The 20087-nt window shown below is 35.2% G+C and overlaps 1 protein-coding gene across 5 annotated transcripts in view; it reads left to right on the forward strand.

Annotated features, from left to right (window-relative positions):
* LOC134527551 (uncharacterized) overlaps nt 1-20087 on the forward strand; it is a 91801-nt gene that overhangs the window by 35832 nt on the left and 35882 nt on the right. For all 5 annotated transcript variants that reach the window (XM_063360325.1, XM_063360324.1, XM_063360326.1 and 2 more), the window contains 2 exons: nt 13442-13536; nt 16355-16497. In XM_063360325.1, coding sequence (XP_063216395.1) covers nt 13442-13536; nt 16355-16497 — 238 coding nt within the window. The remainder of the gene's footprint in view (nt 1-13441; nt 13537-16354; nt 16498-20087) is intronic.

A 20087-nucleotide genomic window follows, 5' to 3' on the forward strand; every position in this document is an offset into this window, starting at 1 on the left:
GATTTCTATTTAATCAATATATGATGCCATTAAAGTTATGTAGAGTACAATATGTTTGGTATAAACGAGAATTAAATTGTGGTATTTTTAACCCAGTGGTTTCCAGGAGATAAGTACAGTTAATTTTAGTGTTAAAACAATTTTCAACAAACAGAGAATCTAAATATACTCTACGTGCACCAAGAGGAGTTAATGCAGGTGTAGGAAGGTTTTTTTAAGTTTATTAAATTAATTAATTTTGTTTGTATACTTCCTAGTTTATTTGCATCGGCCGACTTGACGTCATTCCAGATTACTGAACAATATTCTAATTTGGACCTTATTAAGGCAAAATACAGGGAGAGAATTTTAGTAGCATAAAAAGTAATAAATTTGATCATAGCAAGGGTTTTGCGGGAAGACATGTTATAAATAGTTTACATGATTATGGAAAAATAATTTAGAATCTAAAATAACACCAAGATCCTTAATTGTTGAACATTTCGTGATTACAGAGTTTTCTAAAATATAATCAAAATGAAGTGGTTGATATTACCTTGTAAAGGATATAACAAATGTTTTGTGTTTATTTAGTGTAACCAGATTAAATTTACACCAATTGTTTACTTGGGAAATGTCATTTTGTAATAAAATACAGTCATTCAGTGTTATTATATTCCTAAATATTTTTAGATCATCGGCAAAAAGTACTCCAGTAGAATGGTTGAGAATTTGAGGTAGGTCGGTTATATTTATAAATTAAAAAGAAGAGGCGATAATGTGCCTCCTTGAGGGACACCAGAAGAGATACTAAACAGGGAAGAATTGTGGTTATTAATTGTAACATAAAAACTTCTATTAGTTAAGTAATTAGAAAATCAGTTTGTAAAATTTTGAGTTAAACCAAAGTTAAATAATTTTTTTAAGAAGTATAGAATGGTTCACAGTGTCAAAGGCCTTGGCTAAATCAAAATAACAGGCATCCACTTGCCCTCTGTTGGTAACCTCTCTGTGTATAGGATTTAAAAAAGTAAGCAAGTTAGTGGTGGTCGTTAATCCTTTCCTAAAACCATGCTGACTACTCGATAAACTGTTCTTAAGCTGGAAATTTAAAAATCTAAAAATTATTTTTTCAAATATTTTAGAAAAACCATTGAGTAGAGAAATAGGCCTATAATGTTAACATTCAGTTTGGAGCCTTACTATCAACATTTTGAAATGTCAGAAAGACTGTACATTCTATGAACATTTTATATCTTTGCTGTTTTTAACTTGCAAAATAGCAACATTCCCATTACTTTTTTTAAATGTGTAGGTACTTATTAAATTTAATCTTTTTTATAATTGTGTGTATTTAGTTGTGGGCCTATACACATATGAATATTAAAAATTCATGTTAGGGTACATTTTTGACAATTAATTAATTCTATTTGAAGTATAAATGCTTATAGTTAAACCATTCATTAAAAACAGTACTTAATGCTAAGAGATTTAACTTTCTGAAAGGACATCTCTTTTACAAAATATCAGATAGTCATGCTGCAAATATGCTGAACAAAATTGCAGTTTACAAACTTTTCAAAATAAGTTACCAAGTACAATTGTAATGTACAAATGTACATGTGTAATGGTCTGGAAAATTTTGCATATAGACTGAACAACCTGGAAAAGTCAGGGAATTTCATATTTAAAAATGTATAGCAATCCTGGTTATGATTTATTTTTATTTATTTTTTATTTATTTTATCAATTTGTTACATGCCTACCAACGGCATAAGACCATGGGTGGTAGGCACGATAAACATAAAAAAATACATAGACAAAACAAATACATGAAACAAAATGAATAACATTGAGGACAATACTATAATAACACATACACAAGACAATACAGCAAGCAACTAACAGATAAACAAGAACAAGTTTCATAATTCTATAACAACAGTAATGATAATCCAGAACTTGATTATAAAAAAAAATTAAATATGGTAGCATCATTAACCTTAAACATATTCAAATTAAATTAAGATAAGAAAAATTGTTTTATATTTAAATTATTTTTTGATAGAGAGACATAGCAACCATGTTTATTAAAATTTGATATAATTCTGTATAATATATCATTTGATTTGCCTAAGGAGCATAATAAAGGTGTCTGTCGACTGTTATAGGTGGGTACTTTAATCCCAGTATTATCTAGAATATAATTGCATTTTGTTTTATTAGGTAGTATAACAGTTATAGATAAAAAGGGAATCTAATAGCTCTCTTCTTAGAGCTAAAGATTTGAGAGAGGATAGACTATTAGAATTGTTGGTAATGTTGGTCTTTTGATTAATGATATTGATTAATTTATTTTGTAATCTATCTAGTTTGTCACTATCTGTTTTTGTGATATTGTTCCAGACCACGGAGGCATACTCAATCTTGGACCTTACTAAAGCTAAATATAAACTAACAATAGAATCTAAATTAGTGGCATTGAAAGTAATATATTTAATCAACGCTAACAATCCATTACATTGCGATCTAAGAGATTCAATATGGTTATGAAAGTACAATTTATTATCAAGTAAGACACCTAAATCTCTAACACAAACTGACTTTAAGATAACATGATTACCAAGTTTATAATCAGAAGCAATGATATGATGTTTTCTGGAGAAGGTTATAGATGTAGTTTTCTCATAATTAAGGTCAACAAGATTTCTTTTACACCAATCAAAAACTGATGAGATGTCATTTTGAAGAAGTTTACAGTCTAGATGAAGAGAAATTTTTCTGTAAATCTTAAGATCAGCAAAAAGTAGGCAATTAGAGAATTGTAATACTTTGGTAATGTCATCTATAAAAATGTTAAAGAGAAGAGGAGATAATGTTCCATCCTGGGGTACACCATAACTAACTACATGTAGATCAGATTTAATATTATTAATTGAAACACAAAAGATTCTATCTAATAAATAGCTATTGAACCACTTTAGATATTTATCGCTTAATCCTATATTTGATAATTTTGTTAGTAAAATACAGTGGTTAACCGTGTCAAAAGCCTTGGCTAAGTCAAAGTAACATGCGTCAACTTGACCCCGCGTTATTACTTCTGAATAAATTGGGTTAACAAAACTAATTAAATTAGTAGTAGTAGATTTCCCCTTTCTAAACCCATGTTGACAGTCAGAGAGTCTATTTTTAAGATTGAATTCAAGATCATTACATATAATTTTGTCAAATACTTTAGCAAATCAATTTAAAAGTGATATTGGTCTGTAGTTTGCAACATTAAGTTTACTATTTTTCTTATGTACAGGTATTTACCTTTGCAATTTTCCATTTTTTGGGGTAAATTCCGCTATTTATATTAGTATTGAAAATAAATTTAAGTATAGGGGCCAGAATAACAGCACATCTTTTTATAATAAAATTTGGAATACCATCAGGCCCAGTTGACATAGTGGATTTCAATGATTTAATTCCCCAAAGTACAAGGCTCTCAGATATGGTAGTCATAGGAATAGAGCACTTACTGTTTTCAGAAATTGAGTAATTTAAATTATTTGTAGGAGTTACATAAATACTAGAAAAATGATGTGCAAAACTGTTAGCAATAAGTACTGGGTCATTAATAACGTTATCATTGATTTTATGAGATAATTTCTGTCTGTATCCTTCTTTCATAATTTTTACATAGCGCCAAAATTTTTTTGGATTTTTTTTAACTTTATTGTTAAGATTTTGTAGCCAAAAATTTTTGTCCCAAGAAATGAGACTTTTAGCCTCTCTACGATATTGAGAAAATAAATCCTAATATGTAATAGGGGTTCATATTTCTTTTATATAACTTATGGAAATGTTTTTTGGATTTTAATGTTTCTATGAGTTGTTTGGAATACCAATGCGGGTAACTGGATTTTTTATTTATTTTATTCGGGATGTAGTTCTTGATGTAGTTAATCAAAGTATTAGTGAGAAAATCAACCATTAAATTAACATCATCAGATTTGTACAGTGTAGACCAGTCATGTTCTTTAATTGCCATAAATAGACTTAAATAATCACCTTTTTTGTAGTCCAAATAAGAAGACGTACTATTAACATCCCTTGTTAATATATCCATTTTGATATTAATTATGATAGCAGGATGATAAATATCTTCCGTAACAAGAGGATTTAATGATTTGCTGACCAAACAATATTGTAAATTAGAGAAACAAAGATCTAAAAGATGGATGTGCTGAGTATAATTGAATTGAGACAAGCCTAAACCTGTTGTGAAATTGCATATAGCCATAGCTTTGGCTGATAAGCCTCTATAATTTATACTATCAGACTGAGAATTTAGCCAATGTATACCAGGCACATTGAAATCACCCAGTATAATAACGTTATCTAAACAATTTGCAAATTTTTCTTCGAGATCTTCAAAGTAGGACTTGTAGGTTGCCGTAGAAGTATCAGGAGGAATATAAATATTGCCAAGTATTAAGAAGTTGGTATGTGATGTTTTGACCTTAACCCAAATAGATTCAATTTCATGATGCTTAGTTATCTTAATCGAGAAAGCAGAATTGAACTTTTGCTTTTTGATAGCAATTAAAACCCCACCACCTCTATTTTTGTATGTTAATTTTGCGTTTCTATCATTTCTAAAAATCAAATATCTATTGTCAAAGTAATGCGAGTCAATACAATTATTATTAAACCAAGTTTAAGTTAAGCAAATAATGTCAAAATTATTAATAGCTAAATTATTATAAAATTCTATTGATTTAGTTCTCAGTCCTCTCACATTTTGGTAAAGAATTTCCCACTCACACAAGTCCAGTATGTGCAACACGGGTTTCAGTGTGCTCCTCCAGGCACTGGAATGTGATCTTGGACAGAAGAATTTAATGCAGAGTTGGTTGTTTCATGGTTATTGATGTTTTTATCAGCTTTCTTGAATATTTGATCCGGGAATAGCTTACCATAAAATGGGCTGATAAGGCAACCGCTCGGCCAGAAAACTGTATTGTGTATCATGTCAAAGTCTTCTTCTAATACTGATACATGGAAAGATGCATAGGTGTCATATTTGGATCGTAGTTTAACGACTTTCAGTTGTGATAGATTAAGATCACTGTTATATAATCAACAACTTCTTTTTCTTCAACTGATGGGTCAAAACGGGTTACAAATAATGCTTTTGTTTTTTTGAAAGCTGGTTTTGAAACTGTTTTAAGAGATGAGATGTTCCTCATCCCAACTTGTATTTTTGATTTCTTTTTGTTGTCAGACTCAGGCTGGTTTACGTGGCTACCGTTGGATTTGTTCTTACGTGAATAATGCACGGTGGTAAAACCTTGCTCATCAGTAGTCCGCTTGATAGGAGAAGTGCTTACTAAGTTGCTTGCATCAGCATTGCTTGCAACACGGGAAAAGTGCTGACTGGTTACGAGGTCAGCCGCTTGTTCAACCGGCGTGGCGACAGATGTTTCAACTTTCTTTTTCTGTTCAATTTTCTTTTGTTCTGTAACTTGACTATAAGTTTTATTGGTTTTCTTTGGCTCAGTTTGAGGATTTTTTTCATTTTTGATCTTGAACACTTCTTCACTTAACTTCACAATCTCATTTCTGGAGTCGTCCAGTAAAGTTTTTAATACCTCGTTTTCATTTTTAAGGTTGTCAATTTTAGTATTCATAGATTTAACAAGATCATATAATTCAATAAGTTTGCTCATTTCCATGGAAACAGGTGACATGACTACATTACCAGATGCAGTTGAATCCTTTTGGGATGATGACGTTCTAGAAGGCTTGTTTGAAGTCACGTCCTCTTCTTGTTAATGGATATGAAAAAAATTCTATTATGATAGCTAGAAAACCAATTAACATAGGTATTTTTTAAACCGGAAAGAGCTTACTTAGTAATAATGTGTAATCAACAGATTTAAAGGGCTTAAGGTCAAAATAGCAGGCATCAGCCTGTCCCCTATTAGTAGCTTCATTGTATATAAGATTATGAAAAGTAAGTAAATTAGTGGTAGTAGACATTACTGATCTACACCATGTTGATTATAAGATAATTTATTACTAAGTTGGAAATTTTAGAATTTGAATGGAATTTTTTTAAAAAAAAAATCTTAGAAAAACCATTGAGCAAAGAAATTGGTAGATAGTTTAAAACGTTACAATTTGGTACTATGTATATTCGTGAATGTGAACTACCTTAGCTAATTTCCATTTAGTAGGAAAAATTTGAGCAAGTTGACGTCGATCAGGGCTAAGCCCTCCCTAAGCCTGATGTACCTCACGCCGCTGCCGACCCCCTCTCCTTCCACCCTCTGTTTCAAACCTTCAGCCAACAAGTGCGTGCGTGTGTGTGCATGTGTTCGGCCGCCCGGCAGGAAGCACTGTGTTATGGCCTTATACCATTTATAATTTGGTCAAATTAATAAGTATGGTTTTCTTTTACTATTTCCATTTTTTTCCCAGGGTAATTGTTTTAAGCTAATTATGAGGACAGAGCAGCACCATGCGCGACCCCTTTCGGCACACACCCTTAGTTGAGCGGTGAAGACTTCGCCCTTAAAAATAATATATACTTAATAAATAAATACTAAATAATTGTAATACTTAGTAATTAATCCTAAATTAAAATGTAATTTTTGAAGGGTTTAAACTTGTTATCTATATTTACTTTACCATATTAAACGACTAACGGTATATTCACCACTTCCTGCAGCCATGACACCCTGTTGCCGTCCAGGGTAGGAAGCATCTCCGCACCTCGTTGACCTCAACCTGATGCTCTTTACTGATCTGTTAACATCCGCCGTCATTAAGAATCTTTAAACTTTTTCTATTCATCTTTGAGGCCTGCCCTGGCGGTACACTGTTTTACTTCATTGTTTAAAGCTCCCCGAGTATTTTAAAATGCACTACGATCTTTGTATTTTCGGGGCCAGGCCATACGGTATCCTGGTCAGCATTTAAGCTGGACTACTTCCCATTGGCAATATTAACTATTTTATACATAACAACTCCCCATTGTGTGAATACTTAGAGGTTTGTCAATGTATGTGACTGCACCAATAAAACTGAATAGTCACCCTGACTCGTTCGTATTTATCTCTCGACCATTAGCTTCCCAGCACAGAGACTGAGGTGTGTGGGGCACCTCAAGACCCCACTGGCAGTCGTCTTCGCTGATAAAATAGCGTGCCCGCCACTGAGAGGGGGCCATTAAGTCCCAGTGTGTCCGCGCAGGGGGAAATCGAGCCTAGCTTCCCATGGGCCACATCACGGCTCAGACAGAGTCAATAGGCAGGTCAACGTGCCCATCCACGTGGTGGTGCCCAAGATCTCTATTTACGCCAATTTTAAACCCCCTAACCCTTTTCGAAAAAGTCTTGACACCCCAAAGTACAAAGCTTTCAAAAATGTTAGGTACAGGTATAGTCTCTGGACACGTATCGGTGACAAGTACGTATGGTTTAGAGCTTGATGGCACATAAACATTAGGAAAATACTGGGCAAATATATTCAATAACACATTAGGATTGTTACAGATAACACCATTAACTTTTAGTGACAGGTTTTCAGAATAGCAGTCTTTCATCAATTTGACAAAATGCCAAAAATTTTTAGGTTCTTAATATTGTTATTAATATTGTTCGGATCCAATGAATTTCGTCATGCTCTACTAAATTTGTATTTGTTTCTGGTAATGGGAAAAATATGAATAATAATAATATATATTATAGTTTCTTCTGTTTATTTTGTGAAAATGCTTCTTAAATTTAAGAGCTTTTATTAATTTACTAGAAAACCAAACAGTATATTATTTGGTTATTTTTTTATTGATAGTGGTATGAAAGTGTTAATTTTATCTTATAAAAAGTCAGCAATATCAAAACACAGAAAATTAATTTTTACTGCAAGGGGATCTACCAATTGTTATGTTGATGTTTAAAGCAGGATGTTATAAATGTTCTTTAATGAGCACATTCATAGCCTAAGCAAGTTACTGTACACTGAGATATGTTGGATGAACAAAGATCTAAAAGAATTTTAGATGGCTGGGTTTTGTTGCACTGAATTAGCCCAAGGCTAGATGTAAAGTTGAGCAGATGTTGCGCTTTGGATTGGACATGCATATGCAAGATGTTATCAGTATGATTATTAATCCAGTCAACACTGGGAACATTGAAGTCACTGAGAATCAGTACATCTACTTGGAAGAAGATGAATTTTTCTTCTAAAGACTCAAAATAGTCAAAGTAAGCATTATAAGTTGTATCAGGGGGTAAATCGATATTAGAGAATTAATGATTGAGAATTAGTGAGTGAAGGTGAAGATTTTATTTTCTGCCAAACAGCTTCAGTGCCAGGGAAGTCATAATCATATATTGGTTGAACCAATAAAAATTTGTGTTTGTTGACAGCTGACATAACACCACCACCTCTTTTCTTCATGGTCAGTTGAACATTTCTGTCGATTCTGAAAGTGTGGTATTGGTCCGTGAAATGTGAGAATTTATACTATGTTCATTGAACGAAATTTCAATCAAGCATACAAAGTCATAGTTGGAGTTAGCAAGATTTTCAAAAAAATTCACTATATTTTGGTTTCAAACCTCTGTAACATTTTTATAAGAGATAGCCCACTCCTTGGGAGTTGACTTGACCATAAAAGATGTAAGATGCTCCTCCAGGCACTGAAGTAAAAGTAGATGCAGTCACACTGGGAGTTAAAGGTTTAGGGGTTTAGGACTAGGCCCCTGGTAGTAGTGTTAGGCTCCTCTATAGTAGAAATGTTGCTGACAGTTTGGTCGGGGTGAAGTTTTCCAGAGAAGGCGCTTATGAAACACCCACTTGTCCACAAGACAGTATATTTAATTCTATTGAAGTCTTCTTCCAGAACAGAGATGCGGAAAGAAGAGTATGAATTGAATTTAATTCTCAGTGTAGTCACTTTTACTTGAGACATTAATTTTGTTGGAAACAAAGTCAATAATTTCTTGTTCTTGAACAGATGGATCAAATCTATTAACAAAAAAGGTTCTTTTATATTTTTAAAAGTTGGGTTGGAGATAATTTTAAGTGGGGATATGTTTCTAAAGGCGAGACAACACTGAAAGCTATGCTATGTTCACTATGTTTGCTATGTTCGCAATGTTCGCTACACTAGGTGGCCAGACAGATCAGTCTAGTTCACGATGTCAGAGAGACGCATGCCGTGGGATTCGAGTGATGTTTCAGACGATGATAATATTCTGCTGGCTCTTGCAGTATGTAAACGAAAAAAGAAATGGGTTCATCGAAGTCCAATCAAAAAGAAAATAATTTGTAGAATTTCATTATTTGTTTAAGCAGGTGAGTGAGGATGAAGCCAAACTTATGGATTATTTCAGAATAAATACAACTCAATTTGATAACATTTTATTTCTCATCAAGAATAAAATTGATAAGAAAAAATAAATTACAGGGAAGGCATTTTAGCAGAAGTACAATTGACTATTTGCTTGAGATCAGTAAACATGATTTCATGACGTTATAATTCTTTAACAAGCAATTAATCGTTAACAAAATAAAAGGAAAATTAATAACTATGAAAATTGCACCAAAATTATTTCCTTATTACACAGCATTAGTGAACCTCCTTCGAACTCAAATCCCGGACATTATCTCGTATATCTTTCTATATTCTTCTATTGATTTATTCCATAAGTATGGATATTTTTGTACTTCTTTGATGAACTTTTCCGTTGACATGATACTGATTTAAAGCAAACACAGAAGTACAGCACAATTCTGTGCAAAAACAAATGTTTTTGTTTATGTGCGCATGCGTGAAGTCAGCGACGTTTCATAAAAATAGCCGAAAACCAAACACCTGCGACATGGCCAACATCGCGACCATAGTGAGCACAGCGGCTTGTGTAGCTGTAGATTACCCCCACTTTCATTGGCGTTTTCCTTCTTTCTTGTTCACGTTTGCCGTCAGAATCACCATTAGGTCGGGACTTGTGCATGTGTTGCACTAAGGTGTAACCATAATTATTGAATACTAGCCGAACCCGCCCGCTTCGCTGGACGTGAAATAAAGTAACTGCATTGAAGGCAAATAATTAAGTAATGACTGTAATACGCAAGACCCCATTAAAATTCGTATAGTAGTTGTGTAGAACACTGCGTACAAACAGACAGACAGAAAAAGAACTACTGTTTTTTTATAGTAAGATAGATGGATTATTCTTACATGTTCGCATCCATGCAGTATATGAAAAATCAGCATGCATAGCCCTATACCTATAACTAAACGTAGCTGCTGCCCACGCTTTTTCCGCATGGAATTTTGTATTATCTTGCTCCATTTAGAAATTTAAACATTATAACATAACAATTGATACTGTTGTAGTAGTTTTCTTATGTTCACAAATGATAATTTTTCTCACCTCTATTTCAGTCTTTGCAATAAAAATATGTTACTACCTAAATTTTGGGTAAATATGTTTCTACTTACAAATGTAATGTCGGGAAGACACTTCATAAAATTTCTTTGTAAACCACATTTACTGTTTTCCCGTCTTGAGCTAGAATGTAAAGATTGTCTGCATTACTGACCCGCGAGCAAGCCACATACATCTGGCCGTGGGAAAAACAATCAGACCTTAAGTCGACACCAGCTGCCTTAAGGTTCTGACCCTGAGACTTATTTATTGTCATCGCGAAACAAACTGCTATTGGAAACTGTGTGCGCTTGAACCCGAACGGGAAGTTATTCGGGATGATAGGTATGTGTGGTATGAAAACAGTTTCACCTGAGCCACATCCAGTAAGAAACTCAGCTTCGATTATATTTCGTTGTAGAGCAGTTACTTTAAGTCGGGTTTCATTGCACAATTTTGGGGGAGTAAGGTTCCTATGAAGCATTATTAGAACACCGACTTTGAGAACAATTTTGTGAACAGGAAGACCACTTGCAGTGAGAGAACTCAAAAACTCAACTGGATAATTAGTGGCGTCGTCCTGATTAAGGACGCTGTTAAATGATGTATAAACCACTTCAGCCCCATTCAATTCATTTAAAAAAATTTCATTGATTGCAGCAGCTTGGTCATTTCTTGGAGTGAGTATGGCACATTCACATAACCACGTATGTTCCTGATGTTGTATGTTTGACAGATCCCCAAATACCGAACGTATGAGTTCGTCTTCCGAAGATACGACTCTGCCAAGTATTTCTGGAAGCGTCACCTGACCGTGTTGCTCAGGGAGGGCACCTTCTCCAACTTTTAATAGAACACCGGAAAATTATTGCGCATGAGAATTACCACCCAGCTGTGCTCTCATGCTAATTGTTAATTGCAGTTTTTTTTTTTATTTGAGGCCAGAGGTAAGAATTCTTCAGTGAAGCTTTGATTTCATCAGCTTTAGTCCCTCAACTTACAACTGGTAGAGTTTGCCGAAAATCTCCTGAAAAGAGTAGTGTGACATTCTCCATTGGCCTTTCATCGCGCCTAATGTCCTGTAGTGTCCTGTCCACAGCTTCAACTGCTTTTTTATTCGCCATCGTGCATTCATCCCAAACTATTAGAGAGCAATCTTGTAACACTTTCGCCATATCATAATTTATTGTTATTGAACATGTTGGTGATTCATTAGTGTCTTTATGAGAGCAGATTTTCATGAAATAAATCATTCAACGATAAAAGCTGTTTATTTAATTAAATTAAGCGGACGGGTTCACCCCAAGGAGAAAATTGAAGCGTTGAGACCTCGTGGACATAGAGAAATGACACACACTCACTATTTATGTGATGAAACATGATTTTTTTCTGCAATTTAAATTGTAATATACAAAAAGGGTATTGAAAATTGAAACAAATATGGCGACACTACAAACTCAGGATCTTTATTTTTTTCTTACTCTCTACTTAGTTCCTTACAACTGCAAAACTTAATGGCTTCTTATATTGATTATATTGTATGTCATAAAATTAAGATTTCTCTTCTTTCCTTGAGCCGATTTTGATGAAATAAAGCTTATATTTCTTTCTCTGCTACGTTCAAGTTAACTTGAAAACCACATTAAAATTTGTATTGTAGTTTTGTGGAACACCGCGTACAAACAGACAGACAGACAGACAGAAAAAAACTACTGTTTTATTATAGTATAGATAATTGTGGAATATGTATTACAGTATAGAAACATCAGGCCTAAGTTTTATGAATGTCCACAGTCATGTTTTTGTTTCAGTAGTTATCTGTTGGCTGTAAATTGCTAGCAGATGTACCAACTGCAAAAAAAGTACTTCCTGGAAATTCACTATCAACCTCTGCATATTATCGAATGCCGAGCCGTTGTAGGTTAGGCGCCTTAGTGTTGACGGGAGAATAATGATGATGGGATCCGTGCTCGCATTTTCATGTGGCCATCTCAGCTGTCGTATCGGTGACGCGTCGTCACCAAGACAGTGACGAGTAAAAGAACAATGCTTGCTGGTACAAGCAAAACAGTAGATGTGTTCAAGTAGGATTTTAGTAACTCGTAAGTACATTCTATCATTTTACCAATTTATGCACCCGACCGTCATAGCTCTCGTTTCTGGTTTTGCATCTTGTGTTTAGTTGTGTTTGCTTTCGTGTTGAGGTGCCTGAATGACAGCCGACTGAAAGAGTGGAGAGGGGGAGGGGATGCATAGAGCATCTGTGCAGTTCATGCTGGCATTATTTACACAGTTTCATTTCATTTCTTTTTTTTTATTTGGACATAATTATTTTTGACAGAATTTTTCAATGTCATACAAGGATGCTAGTGTATTGCAAATGTTACGCACAGAGAATGGTATTTATAATATAATATTTATTTTCCATCCAAAAATTAACTATCCTTCAGTTATTCAAAATATTCATTTGCCCAGTCAGAGACTCCCCAAAAAATTCTGAACATTCGGTGGAATAGTGTTGAAAATACTTAAAACTTAACCAATGTACATTTTAACTAAGTATTGTAGTAGACAAAAAAAAACCTAAATTAATTATTTTACTAAGAAATTTTGTTACAAACATCTACGCACATCTGTAACAGTTTGTATAAATATAATTATTTATAGGTGTCATCAATGCTACACATACTTCTAGTTTATGGGCAGTGAATGTATTTTTGTAATTTTTTTAACTGTTTAATTCAAAGATAATTTAGAATAACCTACTTATAGAAGGGGTGTGGACAGAATTTAATTTTGTGAGTTTTGGTAAGGGGGGGAGGGGGAGGGTTGAGATGGAATTACTTTGTTTGCTGTTTGCTTTAAAATTATTTTCTTTTGTTTTTGGAAATTATAGAGTTTTTTTAGAATTTCCTTTTCGAAGAGGGTGGGGACATATCCCCCATACACCCCTGACTTATTGTGTAATTATTATCAGTTCTGTATTGTCTGTTCAAGTTAGGCAATTATTATTTTTTCTTTTCTGGCAGACTTGCAGTTCCAGCTGGTGTTTGCGAAGGGCGGCATTACGCTGTCAAGTAGTCCCAGTCCCACTTCGTCATCGGAAGATGACGGCAAGCCAAAGGTAAGAGCTGCAGTTGTCATGTTGTTGCAATGTTTCACTCAAATAATATCTTTGGATGGGTACTTGAACTTTTCTGTTGTAAATGCTCAACTCCAGTAATCAACATAAGGGCAGTAACATAAAAAACTTATACTCCAACCAAGTAACACTTATTCAGTAGACCAAGCAGTACATTGTATAATCTATCTATATAAATAAAAATGTAAATTTTTGTCGTTCAAAATCTTAAATCTCCAAAAGTTCTTCACCAATTGTTTTCAAATTTGGACACAATGTTACATTCGAATACGTGCATTTTTTTATATACTTGTGTCACACCTGCAACATATAAATAAGACATATAAATATATAAATGGGTAAAAATATAGATTTTTAATATTTTCATTGTTACAGAGATAAAGATGTATAGATGTATAGAGTGGTGATATAACTATAGGTCAGTGGCGTCTCGTCAGGGCAAGCAAGGCAAGCAGTGCTTGCCCAGGCAGTTTCCAGACATTGTATTTTTTAAATAAATATTTTATTCAGAATAGTATTTTACTTTGGCTCGTGCAGTTAGGTGTATGTATTTTTTACACTATCTTCTTGGGACCCAATACTGTGCGCTGTGCGCTATAAAAAAAGAACTCGTTGACACAAAAACATGCTGTTTTAGAAGCGTTGCTAGGTTTAGAAGCGCTGGTAGGATCGCTTTCAGCAGGAAGGCTGCCGCAGTAGTTTCCTTTCGGAAGGGGGGTGGCATGGTACAAAGGTTCAGGGAGGGGATTGGCTGGAAAAATACGCGGTAGAAGCTACGAAGGTATCACTTTCTTGCCGAACTGGAGCGAACATGGCCGAAGCAGACGGTGGAATTCTTCCGCCGACTGCTTCGGCTATGTCCGGTACAGTTCGGCAGGGCAGGTGGCGATGTCACGTTTCAGTCGGCGGTCGTCTCTCGGGGCGCGCGCATCTCTCCCGCGGGCTGTTGGCTGGCAGTGCATGGGGGATTTGTGGGCGTACGATGATACTACACTCCCACTTAGTATATAAGTAATGTAGAGTAGGTATTTTACTATCAGAATAATGTAAGTCAATCATTATTTTTCAAAAATAATGTATTTAAAAAAAATGTAAATTTTTCTACCTGTGGAATAGTCAATGTTCAGTTAAGAAAACTACTTAAATAGCACCATTTTGTACCTTAAAATCCATATTTTCCCGACGGAGGGCCCCCAGACCCCCCCCCCCCCCCAACCTCATCATGTTTTGGTGTGAACGGAGTTATTGCTTCCCCTCATGTAAACCTCACGCCTCGCCACTGCTATAGGTATATAGAGTAGAGAGAGATAAAGAGATAGAGATAGATATATATAAAGATAGATAAGAGATATAGAGATAGATAATTTTGAAAGAGAGATAGATGCATTGTATATGTTTAAGTTTAACTACTTCAAACAAATTACAAAAAAAAATGGAATGAGGCATTGCAATGCATGCCAGACATCATTAGCTAGTATACTATAAACTGGTGAATAGGACTTGCAAAAATTTGGGCAACCAAAAGTTATTTAAAATATAGTTTTAAATAATTTTTTCAAGCAATCGTGTTAAATATTCTCAAAGCTGATGTATATTTATCCAATACTGATGTTCTCAAGACGACAGTTGAAAAATATATTTGAGGAAAACTTTATCAAGATGGTTGCTTTATGAAAAGGAGCTTGGGGATTATGAATTTGATTTGTAACCAAATCTTTGTTTTTCCATGGATAAATTTTGGAGCACTAAGCTATGCTCATGATGGACAGAAAATTGAATTTGTCGGATTGAGAGCGGACGCTGGTGCATAATGTTTTAAATCAAATTGTAGTTTTTCCTGGCCGGAGTACTGCTTCCTGGCTTCTAAGTAGAGACCTCATCCATGGAAATGATGTTGTTCCCAAATTCATTACTGAGCTGTGATTGGTCCCTGTGAGGGATTCCTACTACCAGTCGCAGCTCAGCTGTGAATTACTCTCTGTACTATAAATACTGTGCCAGAACACCAGGCTTGATGTTAATTTTCCTTGAAGATGGCTGCAAGAAGGCATATTAAAATTTCAGGCACACCATCATTTCCACAGATGTTCCTTTGTAGTCTGGAATTAAATCAAAAATACATAAGGATAAGAGCCAAGTGACTGGCAGTGTATTTCAAGGAATCAGGGAAATTATTTAACTCTTGATATAAGCTGTGAATTTGACTGCCTGGAGTTCAACACTGGAATGGACAACTCGTTACAGAGGAGACCTTTATTGATAGTTTGAAAACCTGGCAGTGCCAAACCCTGGTTTCTCGTAAGAAAGGGTAATGTAGTGGACATTGCCGTTTGCTTGTGGGTTTTACGGGGTGCTTACAATTTCCCCATAATTGCCTTCCATCACTTTTCCATCTCACCTTGTCCATTTCTAATCAACTCAAAATCAATGAGACTTAAAACCGTATAGCTTATTTATACTTGAATGAACCTTTTCAGGGCATCAAATTAACATTTTAATTGTTATCTTTTTACCACACACCTGAAAAACATCAACAGGAACTCAGTGGCCTGTAGGCATGCGTCAAGCAAAGTGAAACTGTTACCTCACTGGAATCATAATAATGTTGCTATCTTTCTTATACTTATTATATTTATATCTTTTTATAATTAACATAAAGGTAAAATAAACCAATTTTCGCAGCTACCTAATTGTAACATAGGCATTTAGCAAAGATCTGCCAACGCTGGGGGCTCAGGTGAGTGTGACTGAACTAGATGACGGGGATGAGGCACGTGAGGTGCGTGTGTGGTGTCGGCAGGCCGTGCTCAGCCCCAAGCAGCCCAACGTGACTCCCCTGCAGGTGGAGATCCTGGAGAGAGACATTGCGGAGCTGAAGAGTGCGCTGCAGGAGGCCAACACGAGGAACCTCTACCTCTCGGGCATCGTGGACGAACAGAAGAAGTGAGTGTTTGTTACTGTCTCCCACCACCTGGCTGTAACATTCAGCTAACCACTCAACAAACAGCAGTAGTCAGGAAGAAAAAAATATATCTTTATTTTTGTCCTAATTTATGTTTTTTAATTATATTTCTATGACAATAGCAAACTGTCACTTATACGTTTAGCATGAAATGAGACCTAAGGGTCTATAAGGATGTGGCAGCACATACACCTTTTGTAAATAAGTATGCACTAATTGTTATATTATGAAAGCAGCTATATTGATGCAGTGCTGCTAACAGCATGGTGCTGCAGTCAACAGTCATCCCCTACCGTTAATTAAATAAAACTCTTAACAGTAGTATTGGGCATGATCACCAGGCTCTCTATTTTATTGACTGCCATATTTATTGGTTAAAACAGTTTGTCAAACTGTTGAACAACTGATGTGTAGACCTGTTATTTAGATTACATTTATTTGTTACCCCATAGTTATTTATGGTCATGACACAAAACTTATGGTTTAATATTTAACAGTATGTTAAGTAAGTTTTGTTATCCTCATATTTGAATGCACTTGGCAAATGTTTATGCATGGATTCTAGTTAGTATCAATCTTCTAAGTGTACAAGTTGAAGGAAAATTAATTGTTTAGTATTGCATGAATAAATTAAGGCTTAGAAGTTGACTTGCTCGAAAGTTGAGGTCATTTTATGACCGTATAATATTTGACAGTATTTCGAAATTGGTAACAATCATAAAATCGTGTACCACTAATTTGCAAACACTTAACAGGGAAATCTCGTATTTATTTTCTTGCTTTTTAGGTTATTCTGTAATTTACAATGTTTTCTTAATGTTGTATAATTACAGTGCCTGGAAAATGTATATCCTGCTATTTACCTTTCAAAACATTATAAATTAAATTTTTTTTTTAATGGCACACAGTATGTCATAGTAGATTTGTAACATAACAAAAAAAAATTAAAAAGACCATTTTTGAATGTCTCTAGTATAATTTTTTCTACTACATTGTAAATAAATGTTGTCACGCTTCAGCATAAATGTAACAACACTAAAGTTTTATATATTGCTACCGCAATGCGGGTTGAATGGGGGTTAATTCGTCAAAGTTTAGGGCACCACCACATGTATAACGGGCATGTGGACCCGGCTACTCTGTTCTCAGGGCCGTGACGTAGCCAGTGTGGGGCGAGGCCCGTTTTCCCCTGTATCACTAAAAAGCTCCGAAAATGATGACAGGTGCATGAAGCTCCTTCCTCTCGCAGCGCTCGCGACTCACTGCTCATTCGTCCTCGCTCGGCAACTTTCGGGAGCGGAGCACTGACGTCACATTGGTGGGCACTGGCCGACACACGCACACACATACACACACACACTTCGGCGGGCGGTTAAACGCCGAAGATTATTAATAAAGCAAGATAAATACAAAGTTTATAAAATGCTATAAATCTAAAGTACTGTAAGGTTAGATGAATTACATAGTAAAACAAATACAACAGAATATATGAAGATAATGCTTATTAGGTTAATTTACGAGGTTTTATAATTTGTTAAAATTAGTTTTTGTAAGTATTTTGATTGTATAGGTCATATTTGCACCCTTTTTTGGAAGTGACTTAACAGCGCTCATTTAAATGCAAGCTAGTGTTGTTTAGCATTATTAAGAATAATAATTTTGAAAATAACATGAAAGAAAATAAAAGACTGGTAGCCAAGTCTTGCATATGTCAGCTCTGCAAATTGTAGCAATTAGCTACGTTAAGTGTGATAAGTAGAGCCAAGATTTTATGGTGTTATGAAAAAGGACTTTTCGTCATTAAGAATTGTGGATTTCGTCTTTATCGTCATAAAAAATTAAAACACATGTAATAACATGTACACACCTAGCAGAGCTGCCTTGATCAAATGCTTAAATAATTCGTGGTTAGAGACTTAAAATATGCATATTAAACAATACTATGTTGAGAGTACATAAAAAATTAACAACTAAAATATTCAGTATTCTTATGCAGGTAAGTACTGTTCCTGAGTTCAGGAGAGAGTCTAAATTAATTAAAATATAAACTACAGTTAAACTTTTGTTCTATAAATGCAATATAATTAAGCTCAAGAAAAAGCCACCATTGTCAGCAGTTCAGCATTCTCTGGTTTTAGAGATCATCTTCTGTCACTTACAACTACAGAATACTTAGAAAAAGATCTTTCTGAGTCCACATTCGTTGCAGGTATCCATATTAACTTTAAAGCAGCAGCTGCAAATTCAGGATAATCCGCTTTCATTTTACATAGTATGTCCACCATGTCTATATAGTTCACATGCGGTTTCTTCTGCTCTTGGGAAACCAGGTTTTGGAGTGTTATGTAGCCTGTTGCTACAGAGGTCTTCTGCACCTTGCAAAGGAAAGGTAGGTTCCCAATATGTTTCTGGAATTCTTTTTCCTCCACACGAATGTTTCCTACATTTTGAGGATTCATTAGAGCGCTGATTCCCAGAAATAGTTGACGAGATGGATCAGTGTTCACCAGATCAATCAGTTTTATAAGACTGAGTTTAGCTGTGTTCTTGAACTGCTCTTTAAGGGCTGCAGAGTTGACAGTTTTCATTTCAGCCAAAATGTCTTCAACATTTTCAGGAAATATTCCCTTAGCCAAGACATCAAGAGTAGTTTGCAGTTTACTCAATTTTGTGCACAACTGATGAGCAGTAGGATACTTTGTTCCTTCAAGAAAATTAATTAGCTCTACAAAGGTGTTACAGTTTTGAGCCACAAATGTAAGAGTGGCCTCAAGACATTGTAACTCTTCCTTCTGGAGTCCCTTGATATATTTAACACCAGAGTTATCTTCGCTAAGCTGCTCAAAGAATTCCACAATGTCGTGCAGATGGAGTGCGAGGTATGATACAGATTCAAACCATGTGTTCCAACGTGTAACAACTGGCATGGGGAATAACTTGACGAGAGCCTTGTTTTCTCCATGTTTCTGGAGAAGAAATTGAAGGTATGCATGCCTCCTCTTTCTGGTGTTAAGAAAGGCCATCTTTACCTTACAAACGAAGAGGTTCAGTTCTTCCAAGTTGTTTTGCCAGATCTGCCCAACAATGTTTACTTTATGGGCCCAACATTGTATGTGGTACATGTGGTCACCAAATACACCTTCAAGGGTGCCAGCAGATTTTGTCATGTACCTGGCACTATCTGTAACATACGCAATTATGTTTTCTTCCTTGACTTCAAATTTGGAGCATACATCAATCACTGCCCGAGAACAACAAACAGCATTTGCTGCATCAAGGACACAAGAAGCCCCTAAGATAACATCTTGTTCAGCACCTGGTTTCAGAATTTTAAACAAGATGTTGAAAACACAATTATTACTCTTGTCAGTGGTTTCATCTGCGAGTATGACCACATCTTGCCCCAAGAGCTGCTGCTTGATTTCCACTTCTTTTTTCTCTCTAAGTAGGGGAATGTACTTTTTCCTCATCCAATCCGCTGTTGGAAGATCACCAGCACCACTTACATGCTTCTGCATCCATGCAGTCAACTTGCTGTTGTCAAGTTTCTCAAGAGGAATACCTGCAGCTA

This window comes from Bacillus rossius, chromosome 1 (assembly GCF_032445375.1).
Source record: "Bacillus rossius redtenbacheri isolate Brsri chromosome 1, Brsri_v3, whole genome shotgun sequence".
Classification (NCBI taxonomy): domain Eukaryota; kingdom Metazoa; phylum Arthropoda; class Insecta; order Phasmatodea; family Bacillidae; genus Bacillus; species Bacillus rossius.